The 26,949-nt window shown below is 61.2% G+C and overlaps 2 protein-coding genes across 4 annotated transcripts in view; one reads left to right on the top strand and one right to left on the bottom strand.

Moving 5' to 3' along the window:
• Positions 1–6,827: 6,827 nt before the first annotated feature.
• On the bottom strand, positions 6,828–16,786 carry MYMK (myomaker, myoblast fusion factor). The gene is made up of 5 exons (XM_072782163.1): positions 16,501–16,786; positions 12,271–12,385; positions 11,264–11,412; positions 8,214–8,330; positions 6,828–7,544 (listed from the first exon to the last, which is right to left on the bottom strand). The coding sequence occupies exons 1-5, from the start codon at positions 16,633–16,635 to the stop codon at positions 7,395–7,397; spliced, it is 666 nt and encodes a 221-aa protein (XP_072638264.1). The 5' UTR covers positions 16,636–16,786; the 3' UTR covers positions 6,828–7,394.
• Positions 16,787–24,803: 8,017 nt separating this feature from the next.
• Positions 24,804–26,949, top strand: part of ADAMTSL2 (ADAMTS like 2) — a 33,261-nt gene continuing 31,115 nt past the window's right edge. For 2 of the 3 annotated variants that reach the window (XM_072778578.1, XM_072778576.1), the window contains exons 1-2: positions 24,804–25,040; positions 26,757–26,847. In XM_072778578.1, the coding sequence (XP_072634679.1) occupies positions 26,758–26,847 (90 nt within the window). In that variant the 5' untranslated portion in view covers positions 24,804–25,040; position 26,757. Of the gene's footprint in view, positions 25,041–26,598; positions 26,848–26,949 lie in introns of all 3 variants that reach the window. The other variant, XM_072778577.1, reaches the window with a different exon arrangement.

Below are 26,949 nucleotides of genomic sequence, written 5' to 3'. Positions count from 1 at the left end.
TCCTGCCTGTTGTGCTCCTTTGCTGACTCCTGCACTGGTTTATGGGCTGGTGCTGCCTGCACGGTCGGCCATGCCCCAGGCTCGGTGGGGTCCACCCAGAATTCCTATGCAGTGAGGGAGACGCCAGGTTCCCTGCATGGTCCCAGAGGGATGCAGCATGCCTGGTGGCTTGGATGGTCCACAGAGAAGATGGCATTGTGCCATCACACACAGCAGGACTAGGGGGACCCTGACAAGGGACAGTGGACAGGACTAGGAAGCCCACCCCAAGCAGGGTCAGGTCCCGGCACTGTCGGTGTGAGATCTCAGGCACCCTGACGCTTCACTGTACCCTGATCCTCAGTTTTCCAAGCTGCGCCATGAGGACAGCCCAGATGGCCAAGCTGCATTAGGATGGGGCAGTGATCACAGGTGTGAGAGCCCCTTCCTGCCTGTAATGGGGCTGATGCCACGGTTTGGAAGACCTGGGCGCCGTGGGGCCTGGTGCACAGGAGCCAGCATTTGCAGGAAGGACCAGCAGCTGGCCTCTGAATGGTCTTCTGTGTTGACATCATGGGTTCTGCCACTCGGTGAATTCTGGAACGGGCTGGAGGCCCCCGGCCAGAATGGATCACCCCCATCCCTCAGCCCCTCCCGGCCCGGCCCTGGGAGTCAGGGCTGTTGGGCCGAGGCCGGCAGCTTCCCGGAGCCCAAGCTGGAGCCGGCAGCAGGCGCTTATCAGCTGCTGCTCTGAGGCCCGCTACTGCGGGGCAGGGGGCCCGGGGCTCTGCCAAACATCTTCCAGATGTGGCCACAGCTACCCGATAGCCTGGCTCTGGCTGGGGCCCACAGCCAGCGGTCTCCCGTTAGCCGAGCTGTTAGGAAAACAAAACCCAGTGAAGGCACGAGAGGCCCAGCTTCTCGGAAGGGAGAGAGGGGCAATTGGGCTGGACACGCAGTTCCAGGCGCTTGTTGGCCTCTTCCTTCCCTGCAGCCTTCAGGCGGGACGGCCCGGCCTGCCCAGCCGGCTCTGAACGCGGGGTGGTCCCAGCCATCGACTGGCTGCCTCCTGGGAGGGGATCATCTCAGTGTTCCCGGCCCTTGGCTCCCTGGAGGGCACCTGCTGAGCACCTGGTGGGTGATGTGGAGCTTGCGTTCCTGCTCACCCCAGCCGAGATGGCAGCTGTGCTGGTCAGACAGAGAGTTCCATGTGCCCCTGCCAGCCCTCCTGAGCCAGGACGTGTTTGGGCAGCAGTGGGGTGGGGCGTGGGAAAGGTGCCAGCCCACCCACTGCCCTGCCAGGCGGCCCCAGCAGGATAAGCAAGCATCTTGACTTCTAGAGGCGTTGGGGGAGGAAGGGAGCCCCGGGTCACACAGCTCTGGGGAGTGGGCAGCCCAGAGCCGTTTCCTTTCCAACACTTGGCCTCTCCATCCTGCTCCTGGTGTGCAGGTCAGCAAGGGGTCAAGGCCAAGGCTTCTGAGGTTACGCACTAGCTGTTTATCAAGTGCGGTCCCTTCAAGGAGCCAGGACTCTGTCCTTGCCAAGACATGGAGAAACCCGCCCATTCGTTTGTTGGGAAATATTTGTTAAGTGTGCGGAGAGTCGCCTACATCCTCCCTCGCAGCCTTGGCCCCTGGAACCCCCCCTGACCTGCCCCCTCCCCCACTCCTGGGCCACAGACGGACCCTGCTCGACCTTCACCCTCTCCTTGGACGGCTGCTCCTGGGTCCTCCAGGTGGCCAGCGACAGCTGTTCTGCAGAGCCTTCCCTAACCCCCATGCCCTCACTCAGCTCTGTCCCCGCTAGCTTATGGGGCTGGCTGGCTCCCTGCAAAGCCCCGAGGTTGGGCAAGCCACTTGGGATGGGTGACCCCCCCAGGAAAGGGGATGTTCAGGGGAGTCCAGGGCAGATATTGGGGAGATAGAGACCCTAGGGAAGAGCTGCTGACAAGAACGCCAGGGCATGGATACCCCATGGCCCCTTATCCACAAGGCTGTACCCAGCACACGCTGGCTCTGAGGTCCTGTTCACATGCTCAGGCGACTGCAAGGCCGCCCCCCTGCCCCAAGAGAGGCCAGGTGGGGAGCCCTGTGTGGCCTCCTGCCCCCTCCACCTTTGGGCCCTGAGCATGCCAGGCCCAGCCCATCCAGCTCCCTCTGGGCCTGGATCACAAGCCTGGGACAGAAGACAGGACAGTGGTTCCTTGGTTCTCTTGAGGTTTTGACAGGGAGGAGGCAGGAGGTTGGGGAGGTTCAGGGCACGGAAGGCCATCAGCTCAGAACCGTGGCTCAGTGCAGCCGTCACAGGCGAGGCTCCGGGGCTGGGCGTCCGCAGGCTCACATGGCTCAGTCCACTTTGCTTTTCCAGTTTCAGTCTCAAACTTGCCTCTTCCAGGTAGCCTTCCTTTTTAATTATTTTTTTAAAAGATATTATTTATTTATTCATGAGAGACACAGAGAGAGGCAGAGACACAGGCAGAGGGAGAAGCAGGCTCCATGCAGGGAGCCTGATGAGGGACTCAATCCCAGGACCCCAGTATCATGACCCGAACTGAAGGCAGACACTCAACCACTGAGCCACCCAGGTGCCCTAGCCAGGCAGGATCCTTGCTTACTTCCTTGATCCATAATTCTCAATCCACAATCCACAATTGGTTTGAAGTGTTTTGTTTCCTCAGCAAATGAGGGCATTTGGTGAATGTTCCCTGACGGTCAGGACCCCTATACTTGTTCCCCCCTACTCCCCTGCTTGCCCATGACCACGGGTAACAAAAATAATGATGCCATTTCTTAAAATGCCATTGAAACAATGCCATGCTAAGTGTTTTGTATTCAGTGACCTCATTTAATCTTGGCAACACCCGTGCGAAGTGGGCGCTAGTACAGAGGGGGACGCGGGGGCCCAGGGAGCCAGGAGGGAGCTGGGGGCCTGCCTGCAGTCACAGAGGGAGAGCTGGAGCCCGTGCCTGTTCCCTCACTTCTATACCTGACCTCCCAGCCCAGCCTCCTGCTTCCTCTCTCAGCCTGTTTTACTTTCCCGAGACCAGTCTGGCCAGACTCTGACTCAGTTTACCCCATCGGGCCTGAGTGGAGCAGTAGGTGAGGCCTCTGTTCCCAAAGGTGAGGAAGCCTGGTGTGGAGATGGGACAAAGGGGGCCCCAGGGCGCTGAGCCGGGAGGGGTCCCTGAGGCGTGTGCCCTGCAGGGCCGCTGAGCAGCGTGCTTTGGTGACCAGCTGACCCTCTCCCGGGAGGCCGTGACACCCGGCATTCCTGCTGCCTCTGCACAAGCACAAGTGGTCTCGCCCACATACCTGGCGCTCCTCCCTGCAGCTCCCTCCTCCCTGAAGCTCTGGGTTGCTTTCTTACGGGTCTGGGCCAAGCCCCTGTGGCCTAGCCTGGGGCGGATTCCTGCCGGTGCTGGCTTTCCCTAACTACAATCACAGCCCCGCTGAGGTAGATGGGGAGCTGTAAAGCCTTTTTAAAAGGGGCAATAAAAGTTTTGGGTTTCAGATGGTCTCACTGAAGAAGAGAGTAACAGAGACGGGAAATGTCAGTAGCAGACAAAGGCCAAAGCGCACAGGCTGGCCTCAGATGAAGCACCTCCTTCTGAGCAAACAGGCGGCGGCAGCCCTCACCCCAGCCCCAGCCCGGGAGGCAGATGGGCCCCTACAACACACATGTGTTGTCCTAAGTGTTCGTAATACTTCTCTGCTGGCCACGGAGGAGGTGTGCACTCCAGCTCCATCTGAGCCCTGCATGCGTGGTGTATGTGTGTGTGCACTTGCACGTGCATGTGTGTGCATGGGAGACGGCGAGTGCCTGGGCCTGGGGTACATGTATGTGTGTGTGTGTGTGCACGTGTATGTATGTGCATGGGAGACGGTGGGTGCCTGGGCCCGGGGTACACATGTGTGTGTGCATGTGTGTGTGCATATGTGTGTATGGGAGAGGGTGGGTCTCCTGGTCCTGAGGTACACGTGTATGTATATGTGTATGCGTGGAAGATGGCAGGTACCTGGGCCTGGGGTACATGTGTGTGCATGTGTGTGCATGGGAGACAGGGGTGCCTGGCCTGGGGTACACGTGTGTGTGTATGCACGTGCATGTGTGTGCATGGGAGACGGCGGGTCGCCTGCACCTGAGGTACACGTGTGTGTATGTGTGTGCATGGAAAATGGCAGGTGCCTGGGCCTGGGGTACACATGTGTGTGCATGGGAGATGGGGGTGCCTGGCCTGGGGTACACGTGTGTGTGTGCACATGCATGTGTGTGCATGGGAGGTGGTGGGTGCCTGGGCCTGGGGCACATGTGTGTGTGTGCACGTGTATGTGTGTACATGGCAGATGGTGGGTGCCTGGGCCCGGGGCACACGTGTGTGTGCGCACATGTGCATATGCATGTGTATCAATGGGAGGTGGATGATGCCTGGGCCCGGGGCACACAAATGCTCCAGCAGGGGCATCAGCTGCGTCTGCTTCTTGCTCTGCAGGGTCCAGGGAGGCCTGTGCCCAGCCCAGCCCCCAGGTCCTGGGGCGACCCAGTGGGAGGGACAACATCCTGCTTATGTGTCTTGTGCACTGCAGCCCCTCTGCCGGTGTCACTTGATGTCACTCAGGACGCCCAAACCCGCATATCAGGGAGCTGCCTGGTTCCTTTCGTTTCTGGTGGATGTGCTGTCCCAAGCCATAGACGCTAGCCATAGCCACAGGGAGAGGGTTGCCCCATAAAATCCAGGGCACCATTTCAAATACAAATTTCGGGTGAACAGTCAATACTGTTTTAGTGTAAGTATGTCTCACATAAACAGGTCCCAAATGTGTGAGAGCTGGGCAGGCAAAATCATTATTTTTTATCTGAAATTCATGTGTAACCACATGCCCTGTATTTTATCTGCAACCTTACACATGTAAACGTAAATTAATTAAAACAAACTGATATTTAGCACCTCTGTAGCACAAGCCACATTTCAGATGCTCTAGAGTATGTGCGGCTGGAGAGCAGGGTGGCCCCAAGCATCTCTCTGTCAGGAAAGCAAGTTCTGCCCACTGGCTGCTCTGGGCCTGTGGGTGACCTCTGGGGCTTGGCATTTGGCCCGCGCTGGAGGGCAGCTCAGGGCCCCGGTTCCCTAGTCGTCATCAGGGGTGAGGTAAGTCCTGTCCAGAGCCCACGGGGGTCGGAGAGGGCCCTGGAGGTTCTTCCTGGCCCCAGGAGCCGTGACTTTCAGATTCTAGGGCAGGAAGACCCCGGCGCATCCCCCTCACCCCAGCCCTTGGCCTGAGCCCCCACGATGTCAAAGTGGGCCTGTGAACCAGAGGAAGATGGCACTAGGAGGAGAAGTAAGACGCTGGGGACAGCCACTGCCCAGCGCCTGGTGTCCAAGGGACCAGGCCCAGCCACCCGCATCCTGGCCCTCGGTGTTCTCGTCTGCACAGTGGGGTCTCCACGGTGCTGACCCTGCTTGGAGTGGCACAGCGGGCCGTGAGCCCGCGCGGCAGACGGGGCTGATGGCTGGAGCGCGCCTCCTAATTGTCCATGACTTACAGACTTGGCTGGGCTCCCAGACAGCCTCATAAATCAGCGCAGCCACAGTGAGTAGCCTGTTAGTGCGGCCCTTATGCGCTTGGCAGGCCCCTCACCTTCTCCCTGCTCGGGAGCATCCCACTGCATCCAACTTTCCATGTGCTGCTGCAGAGCTGGGAGCTGGGGTGTGCTTGCGGGGCATGGGGGGCCAGGGGGAGGGGAGGGGTGATGGGGTGGGGAGGCTGGGGAAGGAAGGGCAGAGGCTGGCCACTTTGTGGATGCCTTTTCCCCAGAGTGAGGCCCTCAGGCCCCTGGCATGGCCCCCAGAGCCTCCTCTTTCCTTCCCGCTCTGTCTCCTCTGCAGACGTGGGAGACAGGCTGGATGAAAAGATGCTGTTTCCAGGGTGTCCTGCCTCTTTGCGGGGTGAGCATGTTCCTGTGGTGTGCACATGTGTACGGTGCGTGGTGCAGGTGTGCCTGCGTGCACATCCTCCTCCCCCCGACCAGACAAGAAGCCACTGGAAGCACATCTGCCCCTTGCTGCGGCAGGGAAGGGCAGGGCCCCGTCCGTCTGGGGTGGCTGGCCCTGAACCTGTGCTCATCTGGGAAGAAGAGTGATAATGCACCCCTGCTCCCTGGGCCTGCCTGGTCGGGACTCTGAGGGGCAGTGGGGAGAACCGAGTGGCTGTTCTGGCGTCCCTGGGCTATCAGGAGAGAAAGAGGCTGAGCCAGGTGGAGGCTGTGGGGGTCCAGGCCCCCAGGCTGGGGACCTCCGGATGGTCAGGAAGGCTGACAGACCTTGTCCCCGGATCTCTCCTGGCCCCCCAAGGTGAGCAAGAGGTGACTTTAGGACAAACAGCCAGCTGCCCTCCCAATGGGCTGTGGGAGTGGGCGTGCACCGCCTGGAAACACAAACAGGCCCCAGACAGGTGTAGGTAACTTCCTGCCTGACACATGTGCCCACATCATTCGGGAAGGCGGGGTGGGCCAGGCTGCTGGGGAGGCTCAGGTTTGTGAGGTGATGTCTGGGAGGCCTGCTCCCGCCACCCCTGGGGCCCAGTGCGGACAGGCTCTGTGCCAGAGCTCGCTGACCTCCCCACGCCCTGCGGCAGTCTTGCCCCATGTGCCCGGCCCGGGAGGGCCCACTGGCCTCTGCTCAGGGACCCCCTTCCCAGGAGAGAGTGCTGTGTGCTCGGCGCATTCAGGGGACCGGCCATGCGGCAGCTCCTGGACCAGCAGATGTAGGCTGGGGCCTAGCCTGGTGCTCACCTGCTTGGGGCCTCGGGCTCCTGTCTATAGGATGCAAGGATCACACTTTGCCATGGACTTGTTTTAAGAATTAGAGCAGGGGATGAGAAGACAGGGCACACAGTGGGGTCAGGTATTGAGGACCCGGCTGGAGGGGTGGCCACGCAGGCCTGGGCCAGGGACAGAGCTGCCCCGCAGACCGCGGCTTCCTGATGGGTTTGCACAGAGCCTGAGGCATGGGACAGAAGCAGCGATGCCAATTTCCAAGAGAAAACAGATGTTGTGAGGAGGGCGTGGGCAGAACCCCTCTGGCTGGGGCTTGGCCCACACTTTTGGGTGCGGAGGGAAGGGCCGATATGGGGACACGTGCTGGCTCTGGGCTTCTGCAGACACCCATTGGGCAGGACTGGTGGAGGGGGCCGGGGGAGGGAGTGCGCCTTTTTCCAGCATGGTGTTTGGCACTCGGGGGAACCCTAGGGAGTGGGCAGGGTGCTCCCCAAATCCCCAGGGACCCGTCAGGCTCAGAGGGGAGACGACGCCCCTGGGTACTCCGGGGTCAGGAAGGGCAGGAGGCCTCTCTCTGGGGGCCTGAGATGGGGGCGGGTGGGGGGCTCACGGCGGGCAAGGGCCAGGGGGCCTTGCAAGGTCAGATGCAAGCACAGCAAAGGGTAGAGCAGTCTAGCTTGGCAGGGGGCCCCGCGCTTCCAGCCTTCTTGTTGACCTTGGGGAGCAGGAGGACGAAGGACATGGCCAGGGCACAGTGGTAGAAGCTGTGGACATAGGTGTAATCCCAGTCCTGCAGGGGCGGGGAAGGGGGATCAGTCTGCGGCCCCAGGACACCCCCCCTCGCTCTGTGCCTCTGCTGGCACGCCTGGCATGCCAGGGCACCTGCCGGTCACCCCCCCTCAGGAATCTGGCCACAAGCCCTCCTCCAAGGGGCCTCTGCTCAGCGTGCAGCCCACGGGCCGTCCTCCCTGACATCAGAGCCCGGGAGCACAGAGGGTACAAGGTGGAATGTTGTAGCATTGGCATTCGCTGTTGGCAGCGAGGCTGGGGCTCCTCCTTGCCTCCCTTCTCCCCCTTCCTCCCTCTCCCTCCTCCTCCTCCTTCCTCCCTTCTCCCTTCTTCCCCTCCCTCCTCTTCCCCTCCCTCCTCTTCCCTCCCTCTCCCTCCTCTCCCCTTCTTCCCTCCTTCTGCCCTCTCTCCTCCCTACCCCTCCCCTTCCTCCCTCCTCCCCACCCCTCCCCACTCCTCTCCCCCACCACCTGCAGGTACAGACTCCAGCCCCAGGCCCCACATGGGCTGTGCACCTCATCCTAGATACACGCAGACAGTGATAGCCCTGTTCCTGTGATGGACGATACTGTGGTGGGAGGGAGGCACCTCTGCACCCACAGGGAGCGACAGAGGAGGTGGGATGTAATCCTGCTGAGGCCACCCCCTAAGGAGGCCCAGGGCCCCATACCTCAAAAAAGAAGCGCAGCATAAGGGCCAGTGCCCCAAAACAGAGGCCAGGGCCTATCTGCTGGGTGTAGACACTCTTGTCCGGGTACAGACTCTTCTTCTCCTTCATCTGCTGCAGCTGCGGGGAGAGTGGTCATGCAGAGAGGTCACACAGTGGGCACTCTGTGCAGAGTTGGCTGGGGAGCTGGCCCTGGGCATGCATGCATACCTCGCTGTCCTCGGGCAGGAGGTGGGGCTCAGGGAGATGCCCACACGCCCGGTCCCGCTGCTGTAGGACCCAAGGGAGCCCCAGCCTGGATGCCTGAGCAGGACACCCCTGGGCCAGTTTGCCTCATGAGGACCCCCCACCCCTGCCTGCCTCTTTGGGACAGAACAAGACTGCCCTTGCACCTGCACCTCTGCCCACCAGCAGGGACGCCCAGGGGATCAGACACAGCCCACCACAGGGTCCACTGGGCTACCCATGGGTTGGTCCACGAGAACCTTCAGCTGCTGCTAGATAATGACCTATCCTAGCACTTATGAGACAACCTGAGCAGCTCGTGAACCTTTGCTTGCTCAGGTACCCATGTTAGTGGAAGGCTCGAGCAGGCGTGGATGAGTAAAAAGATGGGCTCAGGGGTCTCTGAGGGCACAGCCAGTTGAGCCTCTGACTCTGGGTTTGGCTTAGGTCCTGAACTCACGGATCATGGGGTCAAGCACTCAGGGGGGAGTCTGCATAAACATTCTCTTCCCCTTGCCCCTCCCCCACTCGCTGGCTCACTATCTCTAAAATAAGTAAATAAATCTTAAAAAAAAATTTAAAAATGGCTCCACATACACAGAAAACGTGCATAAATGTAGGTTCACCTCCTGGATCCCCAAAGCCCTGGGGCCAAGGTGTTTTGGGGGCACAGGACATTTAGGATGGCAGCGACAGAACAGCTGTGTGCACCATGTGCCCTGAGGCCCCCATGGGCTGGGGCACTGACCCCCACCCCGGCTGCAGAAACCCACCAGCTGGAGCACACAGAGACGGTGTATAGCCTCGTGCTGGGTCGGGGCTCGGCCACCGGAGTCTGGTGTCTAGTTTTCTGGAATTTGTTGTTGCCGATAAGACATCAGTACCTGCTCGGGCACTGTCAGCACATGGGTGCAGCTAGGGGGACCCCGGGGGCCCGGGGTCATGCCCTGCAGCCCCCACACCCACCTCTCTCTGCTTCCTCTCCCTGAGGCTACTGCTCCCCACCTCTGGCTCAAGAAGGGACGAGCCTCCGGGAGAAGAAAACCACCCTCATTCCAGGAAACAACTGCCCTTGGAAATCCAAAATAAACTCCATGTTAAATGGTCTGAAAAACACCATTTGAGCCCCAGATGCAGGGAGCCAGGCAGACCTCCTGGTTCCTGCGGCTGGATCCACAGCCCGGGGGCTGTGGCGCTTCCCAGGGACACCTGTAAGTGTCACCCCTTTGGGCTAATCACCATCCAACTCCAATTCAGACCTGCCAGGATCTGTGGGAGGAATGGACCCTCCAGCACAGACCAAGAGCCCACCCTACTTCCTGCCGGGGGTGGGGGGGGGTGGGGGGGGTTAGCGCATTATCGAAGCCCAGGGCTCTGTGTTTATGCATTCCAGCGTGTTCATTAACTGGTCCTTCTCTGGGGCCGGACACAGCAGACCCCACATGCCTCCTCAGCTCTCACAGGCAGCTCCAAGGGGCCTCTTGGGTCAGCCCGGGCCAGCCCTGCGTCCCCAAGTTGGAGTGAGGAAGAGGCTACTCTCCTTCCCTTTTCTTGAGAGAAGTCAAGGCCTGGCCTTGCCCGGTGCTGTGTGACCTCTCGTTGATTGTGACCTCTTGAGCCCTCCTTCCTTCACCAACGGAATGGCGACACAGATCCTTCACTCCCCGGCTGTAGGAGGAACAGGGCTTTCCTTTCCCTCCTGCAGCCATGCAATGGGGTGATGGGCATGTTCTGTCCTACTGGCCCAGCCTGGCTCCTCTTCCCAGAGAACTGCCTTCCTGCTCCCCCAGGTGGCCTGGCTGCGTCCCCATCCCCTGAGGCCCTACATCTTGGCCTTAATTTTGGGTCCTTGAGGGGTGTGTGGCTTGGGCAGGGTCAGACCACACCAGACTAAACCTGCTGCCAGAGCTTGGAGTTGGGACACCTCGAGATTCCAGGTGGGGCTCCAGAGGGACGAAAATGTGGCAGAGGGATGTCACCCTCGGGGCCCAGGCTGCTGCAGGGCTGGACAATGGGCCCCGCCTCAGGCCTGCCCACAGCCCAGGCCTCTGGTCTGGTCCTTGCAAGGCTCTGCGGCTTCCCTTCTGGGGAAGGGAGTGGCCCTGGGTCCACCCTGCTCTGGCATCTCTCGTCAGCTGGGGGAGTGTAAGTGGCTTTCAGGCCCCACAGCCAGGGAGGGCCTTGATACAGGAGAGGATGCAGGGAGGCCTGGAGATCGCATTAGGGTCTAGTGTGTGCCAGGCCCCAGGGGGCCCAGGGAAGAGACGCCAGCGTTGCAAACTTTGGCCCAGGCTGCCTCAGTGCTTTGGGGCAGTTCCATCGTCCTGCCCACCGCACACCACAGCCTCCCTCCTCACCAGAACCAAACAAACTCAAGGCTCACGGCCTCCTTGAAGTCTTCCCAGATTAACCCAGGCCATTTCCAATTGCTTTTGCATCTCTGAAGCAGTCATTCTCTGCGAAAAATAATACCACTAGTAGTAATAGCTCCTAGGCACTGAGCACATTAGAAGCTAGAAAGTTCTATACTAGTACTTTTAGATGCATTAACTCAATCTTTGAACGAATCCTATGAGGTAGGGATTGGACTGTTCCTGTAACAGCCACTTTTCAGATATGGAAACTAGAGGCAGAGAAGTAGAGTCACTTGAGTTAGGTCCAGAGCTAGTGAGTAAGGATGATACGGACCATGTAGGGGGGTGGGGGGGCTGATGCTCATTGTCTCTGTTTTAGCTGCAGCCCTGAGATGGGAAGTAAAAGGAGTCCTGGAGGTGGAGGGGTCACAGGGTACAGCTGCCCCCGTCCACTGAGGCCCACATGGTACGCACCCACTTTGTGGCGATGATGAGGACAGCCGTGCCAATGGGGCCCGAGTACACCCCGTAGCCCCAGCGGTCATGGTAGATCCGCACGGCGATGGTCAGGACGCCAAACATCACAAAAGTCGACCTCTTGGGTTCGTCGAAGTCAGCCAGTGCTGGGGTGGGAGTGGGGGTAGGGGGAGAGGAACCGGGAGTGGTGAGTGGCCTCTCTGCCCCTCCAGCTACTGCTCCCCCAGAGGCATCCCTTAAGGGCCCCAGTGCGGGGCGCCCCCAGCCTGCGACAAAACCCCATGGCCCAGCCCGGTCCCCCGAGGTCTGAGTTCCGGCTGGCTTTAAGGGACAGACATGGACAGAGTGGCCCAGGCTGCATTTGTGGGAAGCTGCTTTCATGAGTGGGTCAACGTGCACCTGCCTTGAGGGATCCCTGCGCCCAAGACAGAGACCCCTGGGCTGAAAACAGCCAGGTACGAGACAGGAACGATCTGGGTCCTTCCCAGGGCCTGGGCGAATAGCAGGGAGCCCCGTGCCATGGGGACCAGGTGCCCTGGCATCGCCGCGAGATAGCGCTGAGGGAGAAAAAAGTTGCAGAAACAATGTGCTTCTGAGCGATTCCATCCTCGTAATCACCCAAGCTGACAGTGAGGTGCATGAATGCATGTATGAGCCTCTAGAAACGTCTCAGGGGCAAACCCTGACAGGTGAGCAGTGGTCTCCTGGGAGACGGGACAGAGGGGAGCCCTTCCGCTGCTTCCTCCGTGTGGCTCCACCATGTGTGTGTCCAAATGAGCCTTCATGAAGGTGAACGCAGAGAGGGTTGTGAGGATGGGGATCAGGGCACTTAGGGACTGGGCGTTCCTTTCCGTCCCTCGAAGCCCTCCTGGGCCCTCGAAGCCCAGGAGATGGGGGAGGTGCTCCAGATGGGGGATGGGGGGTGAAGTCGGGGGGACAGGGCTGTTTTAGGGAGCCGGCAGGTGGATGGTGGGGAAATGGAGGCCCGGGGCGCAGCCACTCACCCATCAGCGAGACCCACATGCTCAGTGCCGTCCCATAGACGCTGAAGTACTCCAGGACGTCGTGGCGCATGAAGCAGAGCACCGATAGCCCGGGCCCGTTGCACGCGTGGTGGAGCTGCCAGACAAACCCACGGCCTCAGGGGATGTAGGGGATGGCACCCCAGTCATGGGCTGGCACCCCAGCACCCCAGCCCTCAGCACCCCAGCCACAGTCCTGGCCAGCCCTGGCTGCCCACCAGCTGCGAGGCTCGAGCAGGGTCACTTCATGCCTCAGTTTCCCCACCTGAAGGACGGATGCGCTGCCCACTGCTCCCCTCCTGTGATCTTGTGGGGAATTAGAGGAAACAATCCACATGAGGTACGGGGTGGGTGGAGGCACTGGGATGCCCTCTAATGTTCTCTGATGCGACCAGGCAGAGGCCAGGCATTACTCAGGTGAAACCTGTTGAGGTGGGGAGCCCTGCACGTGCTGTCAACACCTGGGTTTGCCAACAACAGGTGCGTGTGCATCCCTTCAATGCTCGCTGGTGTGAGTGGCGCCACGGCCTATCTTTAGGATGCCAGTCGGCTCTTCAGGGGCCTGCGGGGGCCTTTTTTTTCCCCCGACTGCTGGCCCCTGTGGTGACTAGGGTACCCCCTCCTCCCCGCAGAAGTCCTCAGACCTCAGTGGGCACCAAACCCCGGGCAGGGGCTGGGGCAGGGCAGGGGGCGTGTGAAGACTCGGGTTGCTGAGCCGGCCCTGACTTGCTAACTCAGCAGGTCTGGGGTGCAGTCAGGGATTTGCATTTTTAAGAGTTTCTCAGGCTGATGGGAAGCCTGGGGGGCTCAGCAGTTGAGCCTCTGCCTCTGCCTCAGGCCCAGGTCCTGGGATCAAGTCCTGCTTCGGGCTCCCTTTGGGGAGCCTGATTCTCCCTCTGCCTGTGTCTCTGCCTCTCTCTGTGTCTCTCATGAATAAATTAATAAAATCTCAAAAAAAAAAAAAAAAGTTTCTCCCTGGCATCTGATCTACTCACGATTTTTAAAGCGAAACGCCCCCTGAGGAGTATTCGCCAAGTGGCCAGCCAATTCCCTCCCAGAAAACAGCAGCTCTCTCCTTGCATGCACACGTTTTATCATCTCAAGTAATAATTTAATTACGGAGCATGATCATTTTGACAAGTTCCACAGGTGATGCACGAGCTTGGGAACCTTCACAATTGACTCTGGGTGAGCCTAGCTCAGCAGGTGGGAGGAGGCAAACAGGAGAGCAGCCCTGGTCTGGAGGACCAGGGGTGTTACAGAGGGAGCAGGAGCCCTGGAGCACCCGGCGAGTCAAGCAAGTAGGGGTGGATTTAGAGCTCCTACTGGTTACAATTACAGGTGACCCACAGTTTGGGTGTACCTAGGAGGCATGAATAGAGGTATAGTGTGCAGAACAAGAGAGGTGAGTGTCCTGGTTCTCTCTGTCCTGGATCAGACCCACCTAGAGAACTGTGTTGAACTCTGGAGGGCACACCATTTGAAGTGACACAGGCAAAGAGGATAGAGGAGAGCAACTAGGCTGTGGACAGGTCTGTTTAGCTGGGGAAACAAGAGCTTCAGGTGGGGCCTGATCAAGGTGCTCAAGGCTCTGTGGGATACAGTGGGGAGAAGGACACTTGCTCCACACGGTTCTGGCAGGCAAGCCCTGTGAGTGACATGGATCTTGTCCTGCTACTTCCAGAACCCCACCTGGCCCTGGCCCCACCTCCTGGCCCCAGCATCTGCTGCATTTGCACCTGCATCTCTCCTGTGTAGCACGGATCACCAAGTATAATCTCAGACTTAGTCACTCTGAGAGCCTTGGGAGTGTCCCCCCTGGGCCCGTTAAGAACAGGAGCATCCAGTCTCCACCTGGCCGTGTGAATGCCGGCTCAGGGAGGCAGGGTTTGCCTTTGGAGGACAGCTGACCCAGGAGGGGCTGCTCCCACCTTGGCTCATCTCGGCTGAACAGGTGGGGAAGCAGACATTCAGGGCAGCGCTGCCTGCCAGGGAGGCTGGGCAGAGGGGTGGTCGGTGCCCAGCCACTGTGTCTGTGAGGCCTGCCTCCTCTCCTGTGCAGGGGTGACTTGACCCTCCCAAGGGTGCGGGCAGGGCTGGAGGGCTGCCGGGGGCTGCTGAGAGACCGCGCAGCCTCCAGGAGCCCACCTAATGGATCCTGGCTTTGTGAGCTCCAGCAAGCAGCTGACTGCCTGGGGCCTCCCCTCCGTCAGACAGGATGCTGTGGGGTGGGCCAGGGGACTCCACATGACAAAGCACATGGCACCATGTTCGGCACAGACACGGTGATTGTCATGGGAGGGTTGTGACCAGAACACAGAAGAAGCCACGTGGGCGGCAGAGGCTGCCATGGTGTTGCCTGGGGCTTGGGGGGAAAGCGGCTGAGTGTGGCTTTGAGGTCGGAGGACATTTGTCCTAGGAGGCAGCTGCCTCTGCCACTCCGGGCAGGCTAGGGTGGGACGGGGTGAGCCTCTGAGGTCAGGCTGGAGGCAGCTGGGAGCCAGCAGGGACGGGTGGCCTGGCAGTGTCTGGGCCCGGCTCCTCCTCCCAGCCCCAAGCCCTCTGTACCCAAAGAGGGGTCCCCAGTCTGCTCTGTGCCTGGGCTTCTCATCTCTCAAACTGGCTTCCTGGAACTCACCCAGACAGGGCTCCCTTCTGGAACTAATGAAACGGCATCAGACAAGATGCCTTCAATGAGCCGAGAGCCAGGGCACATCCCGTATGGACCATGTGATTCGCCTTCTGTGGGACTCGGTTTCTTCATCTGTCAAATGGGCCTGTCATAATCCCAGGCTCATGAGGAGCTGAGAAGACTACATGAGACAGTGTATGCAGAGCACCCGGCACACCCCACAGCCCGGGTGCTGGCTTGTGGCCAGCCCCACTGCAGCTAAGGTCCATCCTGTGCCCATGTGTGGAGGCTGAAGCCCTGGGCAGCCCCCAGCCGCAGGTCCCCTCGCTGCCTATGGGAACGCCAGCCCACGTGCACATGCAGCTTCTCCTGTTGCAGGTAAGCATGGGTGCGGCTAGCTAGGACATTGGCATGACAGGTGTGTGCTCACAGACCTCAGTACCCGGAGCTGCCTCAAGGACCCTGATGCTCACCCGCAGAGGCCCTGCCGCTGGGGAGCCAGGCCAGCCGGCAGCAGGAGGCATGCAATTTTTCACATGTCTGACTCTGCTGTCAGGAGGGGTCTGGGGGAACACTTGCACCCCTGGTCCTTGCTTCTCAAGGGGAGCTGGGCTCGGAGAGGGATGAGTCTGATGGGAGCGAGGGAGCGAGTCCAGCCGTGAGGGTGGGGGACTCAGAGGGATGCTGGTCGGCTCTGAGACACAGATGGGTGATGGGTGGAAGGATAGGTCATCAATTAGGAAGGTAGAGCAATGGTCGATTAGAGAGAGAGGTCCATAGGAGGGTGGGCAGACAGACAAACAGAAGCTTAGGGATGGGAGATACAGCCACAGACATATGGGGGGCCAGGGGAACCAAGCCAGACAGGGAAAGACCAGCAGGGTTGGGACAAGGGCACGTTCTATGGAGACAGAGCTCCAGAGACCAAGAAAGACCTAGACACAGACAGAGTGAAAGACAAAAAAAGGCAGATGCGGAGAAAACCAGTAGAGGAAAACACAGGGGGAGAGAGACCCCCAGGGAGGGGGAGAGGGAGGGAGACAGTCATCCAGGCATATAAACGGAGGAAGAAGGACTCAGAGAGAGACAAGCAGACATGAGCAGGCCCTCCTGAACTGGGGCCAGCTCCGGAATTCTGGAATCAGACTCACCCAGGCCCTACGCATTCCCTAAACCCCACTAACCCCCTCTGGGGCCTGGCTTGGCCCTGTCCTCCCTGCTCAGCCGCCCTGTGCTTGTGGCTGGGACGGGGTGCAGGCGGTGGGCGGCACGGGTGGCCTGGGGTCTGCAGACGGCAAGAGAGGGGGGGCCCTGGAAGCTGGAAGGGCTTGTCCCAGACTGACTCTGGCCCCTTGTGGGCTTGGTCTCGTGTATACCGATCCTGGAGTGACTTCCTGGCACAAATGGGGAAACTGAGTTCCAGAGAGGATGAGGAGGTCCCCCCACCCTCTCTCCCAGTCTCTGGGCTCTTGCTTTCGCCTCCAAATCATTTTTCTTCCTCACCAATATAGGAACGTGGTGTCTCTTCCGCCTTTGGGGAGCATGCCCCGTGTGGGTCCTCCCCCGGGCCCCAGACTTACTGCCACGAAGAACATGGTGAAGAGGTAGACCATGGCCTCCATGTGGAACCGCCGCTTGGCGGCGATGCTGACGGTGGGGAGGAAGGCCAGGCTGCTGAGGGTGGGCAGGAGCAGCTTCGCCGCGAGCGTCCCCATGGGCCAGGGAGGAAGGTGCTGGCTGGGGCTGGGGAGGACGGGAGGGTGCAGGCCTCCCGGGGCCCCAGGGCAGAGAAAACCAAAGGGAGGGGCCTGCTCCTTTCAGTAGGGGCTGCGATGGCAGCTGTGGTCTGAACGCCCTGAAGGGAGGCCGGGATGGGAGCGCACATGTTGAGAGCACATGGACGGGGTCCAACAGCTGATGTGCCATGTGATCAACACTTGTCTCTGATTTTTTTTTTTCCCTGAGGCCAGAGTTGTTGACTCAAGGAGACCCTGCTTCTTTTCTTTGAGGCAACAACTTTGGAGTAAAGTCCCGGTGTACATAAGCCTTAGCTTCTAGCCTCTTTCCTTCCTGGTCCCCTCCCTGGGGCACTCCTGGTCCCCTCCCAGGGAGCCCCTGGTCCTCTTCCCGGGGTGCTCCTGGTCCCCTCCCTGGGGTGCCCCTGGTCTTCTCCCTGAGGAGCCCTGGGTCCCCTTCCCAGAGAGCTCCTTGTCCCCTCCCCAGGGCACTCCTGGTCCTCTCCCGGGGGCGCCCCTAGTCCCCTCCCTGGGGTGTTCCTGGTCCCCTCCCCGGGGCGCCCCTGGTCCCCTCCCCAGGGAGCCCCTGGTCCCCTGCCCGGGGTGTTCCTTGTCCCCTCCCTGGGGTGCCCCAGTCCTTTCCCCAGGACACTTGGGAACCCAAATTGGGCCCATCAGCAGCCTCTGCTGCTCGGGTCATGTGTCCACTGGCGACCAGGGGTGAGAGAACCCAAGGTTTAGTCAATTCTAATCACTAAAGGACCTTGCAGACGAGCATCATGTTTTACCAGCCCACACCCATGTCCCGTTTGCCTGTGCTCCCCCCCATTGGGTTCCTCTGCAACCGGACTAGTGAAATGGCCTTTTCTACTTGGTTACATTGTTTTGCACCTGTAGTAAACAGCAGGATGAACTTGAAAGTGCTCCCAGGATGAGGCGGAGACCTACCTTCTCCAGCATCCCTCCTCTGGCCCTTGGGAAATGACCTTCCCTTGTCCTAGGAGGTCTCAGGGGAGCCATCTGGCAGGTGCCCCCTCAATGGCCCAGGAATGACGGGAGTGGTGAGCTAGGCGGGCAGACTCTCTCTGGCCTGATGGCCTGCTTGTTTCTTGATTGATTGATTTGTTGTCGGCCAAAGAACAACCTTTACTTCCATCGATTTTTCCAACCTGATACAGTTTGCATGTGACAAAATGCTCGGATCTGAGTACAGTTTGATGCATTCTGACGAGTGTGTACAGCTTGTGTGGCCACCGTGTATCCCCACCACCCCAGGGTGACCTCGTGCCCTTTGGACTGTAAGCAGGCGTTGCTCTGGCTTCATCTGCATGCCTGACTGTGCCTGTTTCTAGAATTCCTCACAGATGAGACCATGCAGTATGCAGGCTTTGGGGTCTGACTTCTTTTGCGCCACCAATAAGCGAGTGGTATTCTCCTGTGTGGATGTGCTACACTGGAGTGTGGAGTGTGATCGCCCAGTGACAGCAGGAGCCCCTGGTGCTGCTGACCCATCTCAGTGTCCCCACTCTGGGCTTCCGAGACCTGCCTGCACCTCCTTTCCTTCCATAGGGGAGCAACCAGACCCCCTTCCCATAGATCTCGTTTTTGTCTTCAGCTGCCTGGACCCCAATCTCTGCCGTTTGCAGCGAGGCCTTTGGTCATGCCATTTTTCTGCTTTCATGACTTCCAAGGCACCTGCATCCTTGGGGTGAAGCGCAAGTGTTGAGGAGACCACCGGGCACACCCACCACACCCCTGGGTCTCTGCCATCTCCCCAGACCCTGTCTCTCCTCCTAGCCCCCCACCTCCCCTGCAAGAATGTGCTTCCTCCCCCTCCTCTTTATGGTTGCTGGCTAAACAGCACCGTCTGTGGGGAAGGCTGCCCCCCGGCCTGGCGCCCAGGCAAGCCGAGGTGCTCCTCCTTGGGCCCAAGCCTGGCACACGGTAGGTGTTCAACAAACACTGGCTGAATGAATGGCTTTGTTCAAGGAATGAATGAAAGTCCAAGGAGGCCAGGCTCCTGCACATTGCAGTCTGGCACTTAGGAGGCCCCTTCCCTCTCCAAATGGGAAAACCAGATCCTGCTGTGTGTGCAGCTCTAGGCAGGGCAGGAGGCAGGCGACCCCATGTGGGCTGTCATGCAGGCCGGCTCTCCCTGCCCACCTCTCCAGCCCTTACTCGCACCCAGCCCCCAGCCCCAGCTCCCAGGGGGAATACATACCCTGTGGTGTGGAAATGCAAGGAGATGTCAGGTGCTCAGAGAACTCTCTGGAGCCATCAACCCTGCTCAGAAGCAGGAAAACATTCCACAGTTGGTTTTGTGCATGAGTGTGTGTGTGTTTTCTTTGCAGCTGTAAACTCCAGGGCCAGGGCTGTAAGCTTGGGGAAGGGAAAAAGAGAAGGGGGAGGTGTTGGAGGAACGCAAGGGTGGGGTTGGCTGTACATGTGTTGCAGTGATTAAGGCAGAAGGGGGCTGAGGGGGGCTGCCCCCGAGGGGGAAGACAGGTGACCAGGCCTGGGGCAGCCTGAGGAGCCCCTGCAGACCGGCAGGAAGTCCAAGTAGAGCGGAGAGGTGGGGGCGGCCCACATGTGGCTCCCCTCCGAGACCCAGCCGCCTGGAGACCGACCAGCTGGCTCGGGGGAAGGCGTCCAGCTCTGAACAGGACTGAAATGACCCTCGGCTCTCCCTGCAGCCGGGGAAGCCACAGGCCTGGGGGCTGGGGAGGGGGAGGCAGAGTGGAGGACACTGGCTAGCTGCTTTGAGGGTGGTGTCGCCCTGGGTGGTGTGCTGGCTGGGACGGGGCTGGGCTGGGAACCCACTCAGCCTGGGGAAGACTCAACCGGGGGCCTGAGCTGCGGGTGTGCAACCTGTCCCCATCCTCCCTACTGTCCTGTGGCCTCTGCCTGCCAGCCTGCCATGGTCACCCCCTGCCCTGCCACCTGCTCATGCTTGGGCCGCACCCGAGCCCACAGGCCGCACACCCTCCTTCTGCCCGGACATCGTCATGGCTTGGGCCTTCCCCATTCATATTGTAGCCCTCAGCCTCCCCTGACCCCCACCGGGGTGCAGTCTCTCCCTTCTAACCCCCCGCCCCCCCCCCCCACACTGTATGCATCTTGAAAACTGCTCGTACATACAGACGCTGCTTCAGCGCCGGCCATGTGTAGGGCTCTGTGCCAAGCACTCTTCCTACTTTGTCCTGTCGGGTCCCGTCAGCAGCCGGGGGGTGGGGGGCGCTGTCTCTGCTGCCCCTATGTCACAGGGCAGGAGACTGAGGCCCAGAGAGGAGCAGGGCCTGGCTCCTGGCACATGCTCCTGTCACCGAATGTCCCAGGATGGCCTGGCCTCCCTGCCCAGCCCCAGGCAGCATCCCCCCTCCACCCAGCAGATGGCGCCGACCCCAGGGGGACGCTGCGGAGGTAGTGGTGGGGTGGCTGCAAGGGGAGCCCACTGCCCGCACCCCCTTCCCTCGCCCCCTTTGCTGCTGTGGAGAAGGGCCGGTTTTATAGAGGTGCTGAAATGCCTGGAATGCCACACAGCTCCCGCCTCCCGGACAGCTGTCTGTCTGCTTGGTCGGGCCCAGAGAGCCGAGCCAGCTGCTGCGCCTGCGTCCTCCAAGTTGGGAATACCCGGCCCACAGCTCTCGGGCGCCCCAGAGCACAGCAGCCCTGCACCTCGGCTCTTTGAGCAGGGCCCATTGAGGCACCCCTGCCCCTGGCGGGAGGGGGTCTGGGCTTTGACACTTTCCAGCTCGTCCCTCGGGGGCCTCCCTGCCCCCCCCGAACGCCAGGCAGGGCGTCTGCTCTGGGCACATGTCTATATGTGTCTACAACGGAGCTTGCGATGGCCATCCTGTGTTGTCCTCAGCTGCGGGCTGAGAATTAGCAGCCTCTCTGAGCACCTGCCAGGAGAGCCGAGCCGGGGCCTCCCCCCGTGCCCCACGGGGTTGCCGGAATGCTGATGAGCGTGTGGCGCTCTGAGCAGTAGCCCGTCCATCTGTCTGGCCCTGGGGCTTTGTGTCCCTGGAGCTCCAGTGGCAAGCTCACTTCCTGGCCATGGCAAGGCTTCTCGGGCCCCTGACCTTCTTCTGTATTTGGGTGGAAAGGAGCCTCTTGTGGAATCTGAGAACCAAGGAGGCCCACACGCTTCCTGGGTGCCCCTGCTTGAACTTTCAAGCCTTGGCCTAACAGAGGATGCCAGTGCTTCTGGCTGAGAAAGGACAAGGAAACAGAGAAGCCCATGTTTTGGTTCAGACTCCCACCTGCTGACCCCCAGTGGTCCAGATTCCCACCTGCTGACCCCCAGTGGTCCAGATTCCCACCTGCTGACCCCCAATGGTCCAGACTCCCACCTCCCATTTCTCCCAGTGGTCTACAAGAGGAAGCTCTTCCTGAGTGTCCAGCCCCAGGGCCCAGGGCAGAGAAAGCTGTCCTCTGGGGCCAGTCCTCTTCTGGGTCTGGCCATTCACCTCCAAGCTGGCCAGATGGCCCTTCGGTGGCCCAGTGCCTGCTGGGTGGGAAAGCTCAGAAGGTACCTGGCACGCCCTGGGCCCTGGACAGAGAGCAGACTGGAGGACAGGCAGAACACTGAGGGAGATGGTGCAGGTGGGCGGCCCTCGAGACTGTGTCGGCTGGCCTCTGGGTGCCAGGGGCGAGGGGCCACCTCACACAGGCTTCTTCCCTCTACAGGACAGCACCCGGCTCCCAGGGAGACTGTTCCCCCGCCAGCACCCCAACTGGTCACCCTATGGCCCACCCGTGCCCCTCCCGGGCCCTGGATCTATTCTTTGCCCTGAGCCGCCTGTTCCTTGCTCTTCCGCCTGCTTTCCCAGGCCCTTGCCCAGCATCCAGTAGAAATGGGCCTCTTCTGTTTCCAAGCGTCTCCCAGAGATCCAGAAGGCTCTGGTGGAAAGACAGTCTCCTTCTAAAACACAGGTGTCTCCGGCACCCCTGTCCTGGGCAGGGCCCCAGGCGGCAAACTGCGTGGGTGGTGGGTGGGGACGCTGTCTGTGGCAAAGGGCTGGGTGGTGTCAGCAGGCCAGCAGGCAGCTCTGCCTCAGGACAGTGGAGGACTCCCACAGGACAAGGAGGTCCTGGCTTCAGGAGCTGCCGCATAAGCCCACCCCTTTATTTATTGAGCACCTACTACGCACGAGGCCCCACAGAGTGGCAGTGTGAACCAGGAGCAGCCCCTGCTCTGTGGGGTCCTAGCTACCAGTCAGGAAAGATCATTCTGGCCAACGTGGGAAGTCTCAACGAAGTGCTGGGGCAGAAGATCATTGGGGGGCGTTGAGCATGTCCAGACGGGTACAAAAGAAGGGCCCTGAGAGTGGGGACCAGGACCCGAGGTGGGGGGCTTGGAATCACTTCTTGCAGTGACTCTCTGGGGAGCCCAGACACAGTTGGAATCACAGGAGGGACGGAGGAGGCAGTGACTCCACTAGGTGATTGTGGGGCTGGGTGCCAAGTGGAGGGACCTTTGCTCAAAATGCAGGATGGGGTTTTTCTTCCCTCTGCAGATTCTCTGGCCTGATGGTGCTATTTTTTTATTCGAGGTTTAGTACCATGTTCCTTTGGGCGCAAGGATACTCCTGGGATGAGCGCTCAGTCTTACATGTAGCCAGGACCCCACCCTGAGACTCAGCCTCACCCCAGCCCCTTGGTGTGCAGAGGGCGGCTGCGGTTGCTGGGTCAGGGCTGGGGGGCCAGGGTGGGTGGTCAAGAAGAACCTGGGAGGTGGAGAGAGGCAGATGGTGCGTGAGCCGAGGCCCCATCGCTCCATCTGGTGTCACTTCCAGAACACGGACTCCAAGGTGACATTGTTCAGACTTTCACACGGTGACGGCAGAGCCTCGACCCCAAACGGGGTCCCTTGTGAGCAGGGGCTGGGCTGCGGTCCTGGTTCTGTGTGGTGCAGCCGGCTGGAAGGCTCCTCCTTTGGGCTCCTGCTCCCAGAGCCTGGCCGGGACCCTGTGAGGTGGGTCCTGGGGCACCCGATGTCGGCTGGCCCAGGAGCTCTACCCTTACCAGTTCCACACTCAGAGCACCATGAGGCCTTCAGGGAGGTGCTTCCCGCCTATGCTTTCTTCATTCATTCTTCACCCCTCCCCAAATTCTTAGGGTCTCTGGGGCCCCCAGAATCTTCCCTGGCTCTTAAGGTCCCCCCCCACCGACATCCCCACGCCACCAGCAGATCAAGCAGCAGCTGTAGCTCCCCTTGAGTCTGGAGCCTGGGGCTCAGCGGGGTCACGAAGGGGAGAGCCTTGGCGGGTTCCTTGAGGTGGAGGGGGGTGGGGTGGAAGTGTGGGGGGCCCTGGGTCACACACCTGCAGGAGGTCACGAAGCCGGGGGGGGGGGTGTGCGGGGAAGGGGGTGGGGTGGCAGGCCTGGCTCCCAGGCGCTGTCCTGACCGGCTAAGAGAAGGCGCAGGGGGTGTTTATGTCGGTTGGCTGTGGGGTCCCTCCCAAGGGAAACCATTAGTCACCCTGGCGCTGGCTGGATGCAGAGCCAGAAATGCCAGGAGTTTGGGGACCGTGCCAGGGGGTGCAGGGCCCTGGCGCTTGGCTGCAGGGGAGGGGATGGTGGCTGAGGCCTCCAGCAAGCACTGGTGTGGTCTGTCGCATGTCCATGAGGGGCCAGGGGCTGCGGTGGGGGGCGGGTGACAGGCCCTGCCATGTCTGTGCTTCTGTGCACCGACTGCAGGGGACAGTGTGGACCCGGGTTCAAGTCTCGATTGCACTGACTATCCCAGCAGCTCGGAGGGGAGCTGAGGTGAATAAGACCCGCCTCTCTCTGATGCTCTGGGGAGCACGCACACCTCCTAAGAACCCCACAGATGGAGAGGATATGGTCTGTAAGAGTGGTGGGGTCCCCAATGTACCGCCAACCGGACATGTGACCCGGGCTGTCACTCAATAGTCTCGGAGCCTCAGCCTCTCCATGTGCAAACCAGGGGTGGTAAGGTTGTTGGCCTCAGAGCTCTTGGTGCACAGGGAGGGTGGCGCACAGGGTAGGAGGTGGTGTGGTTTTATGCGTGTTCCTTCTCAGCTCTTCCTGTTGGTGGCCAGATGTAGATCAGAACTTCCCGGGGGGCTGGAATGGCGCGACACAGCCAAAGGGGCTCAGCACACGGTCCTGCCCCAGAGAGGACAGAGGGGAGAAGGAGGGTTTTCCAGCTGCTGCTCTGGGCCTATGACACCTGTATAGCAGAGGGGTGGTGCTCAGACGGCCTTACCCGCTGCTTTCGCCCCCACTCTGTGCTCTAGGCAGGGGGCTCGGGGCAGGGGGCTGCTGATGCACAAGGGGAGGGTGCCGGACCTTGCTGCGGTGTACGGCTCGCCAGGACTGGGGTCTGCTGGGCTCCTGGGCGGCTAGAGCGCGTGCTGCTTGCTCCGTCCTCGGCTCCGTCCTCGGCTCCATGCTCTGACTCAGCAGGAACACAGGCCCGGAGCACCACGTCTGGCCCGCCTGGGGCTGCCCAACTGGCCTGGGCCCAGCCAGGCCGCTGTGCCCTGCCAAGCTGGTGCTGAACATCTGCGCAGAGTTCCCCATGTGCCCCCCCACCCCCACAGGCCGTGGCCACTCTGGCTGTCTGGTCAGTAAGCCATGGGCACTTCTGTGCCTTCCCTGGAGCCCCAGGCTGAGCCCTCCCTGGATCCCCCTTCATGCCTCCACCTTCATGCCCCTCTCAGGGGAACCTTTCTGAGGCCGCCTGGGTGACCCAGATGTCACCTTTCCCATCTGTGAAATGGGGCGATCAGATTGGACATGGCACATGGCCCGGGACTCCATTCTCGGGCGGGCCAGAGACTGGGGGGTGCCCTTCTTGAGGCAGAAATCGGGCAGGCCTGGGCTGGGGACTTGGCACCCCCAGTCTCCGCTGTGACCCCGGGCCCCCAGCTGCTCTGTCTGGACACCCCAGCACACAGCTCCCGGCAGGAGACCCGGGAAGGCGGCCTCCCCGCTTGTTGCTCTGGGCCGCCGCCGAGGCAGCAGTCAGCAGGCAGCTGGCCGGCCTGGCCGGGCTCCAGAGGCGCGGAGCGGGTTAAAGTGTGCGCCAGGCCGGCCGCGGCGGGCGGGGGAGCAGCCTGGTGGGAAGTGTGAGTTCCTCCCTGTCTGCCTGACAGCTATAAAGGCCGCCCCGCTGCAGAGCCGCCACTGGGCTGCGCGCCTCCCTGGGAACCCCCTCTCGTGGGTGCTCTTTGAAGTGGAGCAGGGAGGCGGCGACGGGGAGGAGGAGGAGGAGGAGGAGGAGGAAGGGAGTGAGGCCGAGCCCACGGCTCCCTGCACTCTGAGCCTCCCCCTGCTCCGAGCACCTGGCGCTGCCTGCCCACAGCAGCTCTGCCCCCTTCCCCAGGAGGACAACCTGCTGACCCCGGGGCCAGGTAGGCCGCCCGACCTTCCCACCTCCCACCACAGCCCTCCCCGGGCATGGGGGCAGCTCGGCGTGGGCCGGCAGGGAGGGGGGGCGCAGAGCATCCCCCGGCCCCCTCGGGGGAGCTGTTACATAACAGGAGGAGGGCTCCCAGGGAGGGGTCGCGACGGGCAGAGCACGGCGAGGGTGGCCCCTCAGCCCCCAGCCTCGGGCGCCTGAAGCTCTTAGCGAGGCGAGCCTCTCCTGCTGGCCGGTGTCTGTTTTTGGACCCCAGGGAGGGATGGATCCCGCGTGAGCCGGGCCTGGCCCAGGGCCAGCGGTGTCTGGGAGTCTTAATGAAAACCAAGTGTGGGGCCGGCTCAGCACCTGTCTTTAGCCCGGCAGGCAGGAGCTGGGGCACCGATTAGCCAATGGGACCGCTGAGGGGGGCTCCAGGCTTGTGCGAAGCTGGCGGGGGCTGCAGATGGGGGCCCGCGGGGGAGGGGTGGCAGACGGGGCGGGAGGTGGCAGCAGGCGGCTGGCGAGGTGGGGGTCTCAAGGACGCTGGCTCCAAACTCGAACTGAGGGTGTCCTGCTGCCTCGTCCTGGCACAGACATTCTGAAGACGAGTGGAAGTTGCTGGCACAGCTCCTGGAGATCTGCAGGTGCTTGACCTGCAAGGGCTGATGGAGGGGACAGGGGGCGGATTTGGAGGTGGCCTGGGGCTGGCGGGCCTGGCGGGCGGGGGTGGGGGACCTTCACACCTCCTTCCTTGGAATTAGCTGGGCCTACGTTTCCTTGGGTCTGGCAACTACTCAGGCCACTTTGCTGCGTGGCTTGGGGCAGGTTGGCTTCCTCCTCTCGTGCCTGACCACCGGGGGACGGGCTGGGTGGCTTCTGAAGCCCCTTCTTGTGCCTTGCTGGCAGGTGACACTCCAGACATGAGACAAGTCCTGGACAGAGGCTTGCTGGGGCCCTCGTGCCTCCCTTCTAGGAGGCAGACGTCCACACAGGGAAAGCAGATGGGCAAGGCTGAGAGGCCAGGAGGCTGGAGAGTCCCCTTGATCTGACCCCTGGTGGCTGGGGGGTGGTGACAGTGCCCGTGCATTGGGACACAGCCCTGCAACCCCTGGCTGCCCCCTGGCTCCACACTCTGGGGGCACGAGCTGTGCATCTTGGTTAGGGTGTGAGAGGCCCAGACGCTCAGCTCCCTCAAGGGCAGGGGTAGCGGTGGCCAGGGTGGGGAAGGGCCTGGCGGAGTGGGTGGTGTCCGCGGCCCTTCCAGCAGCCCCACGTGGCTGGCAGGGTATCACTCTCCCACGTGGGCGGCAAGCGCCCAGCAGTGAGAATCCTCAAGAGCTCTTGCTCTGGCCAGTTCACCCGCTGAGGTGGTAGCCCGAGCTCTGGTGCTTGGCTCCTTCACCCGATGGGTGTGGCCGGGGCCCGCAGCTGGATTCCTCCATAGGCACTCACTCCCTGGGCAGCTTGGCGGTCGGGCGAGCACCCCTGCCCGTCCTTAGGTGGGGGTGGGTGGGGAAGACAAGGCTCAGCAAACACACCACCACCTGTGGCTCTCGTGCCCATGGCAGGCATCTCTAATCACTCACCGAACTCTCCCATGGGACCACCAAGCAGCCACTAACCATCAATCCCAGATAGCCCCAAGGGCTCTTCCCTAAAGTGGACCCTCGTCGGCTGTCAGAGGAGCTGGGCTTGGCCTCGCAGCAACAGCGGCCTTGCTTCCTAGGATGGATGGTCAACGGCAGCCTTCGCGCTGGGTCTGGGCCCTGCTGGCGGTGGTACTTCTGGCGGGGGGTGTGGCATCTACTGGGGCCACGGTGAGTGGGGAGCAGGGTCCCTCACCCAGAGGGGGTGAGGTCGGAGGGGGTGTGGCCGGTTCAGGGCACGTGTCCAGGGAGCCCCGCATGCATTCCCAGGCC

Source organism: Canis lupus, chromosome 16 (genome assembly GCF_048164855.1).
Source record: "Canis lupus baileyi chromosome 16, mCanLup2.hap1, whole genome shotgun sequence".
Taxonomy (NCBI): domain Eukaryota; kingdom Metazoa; phylum Chordata; class Mammalia; order Carnivora; family Canidae; genus Canis; species Canis lupus.
The sequence above is the reverse complement of the archived record's forward strand: the minus strand, read 5'-3'. Positions and strand labels throughout refer to the sequence as shown.

What these genes read in the sequence shown, in the direction of transcription:
- MYMK (XM_072782163.1), bottom strand. Translation starts at nt 16,635, where the DNA reads ATGGGGACGCTCGCGGCGAAGCTGCTCCTGCCCACCCTCAGCAGCCTG. An exon ending in TCACCATGTTCTTCGTGGCA is followed by an intron (nt 12,386 to 16,500) that starts GTAAGTCTGGGG and finishes TTTGTCTGGCAG; the next exon opens with CTCCACCACGCGTGCAACGG. An exon ending in TGCTGCGCTTCTTTTTTGAG is followed by an intron (nt 7,545 to 8,213) that starts GTATGGGGCCCT and finishes CCGCCCCTGCAG; the next exon opens with GACTGGGATTACACCTATGT.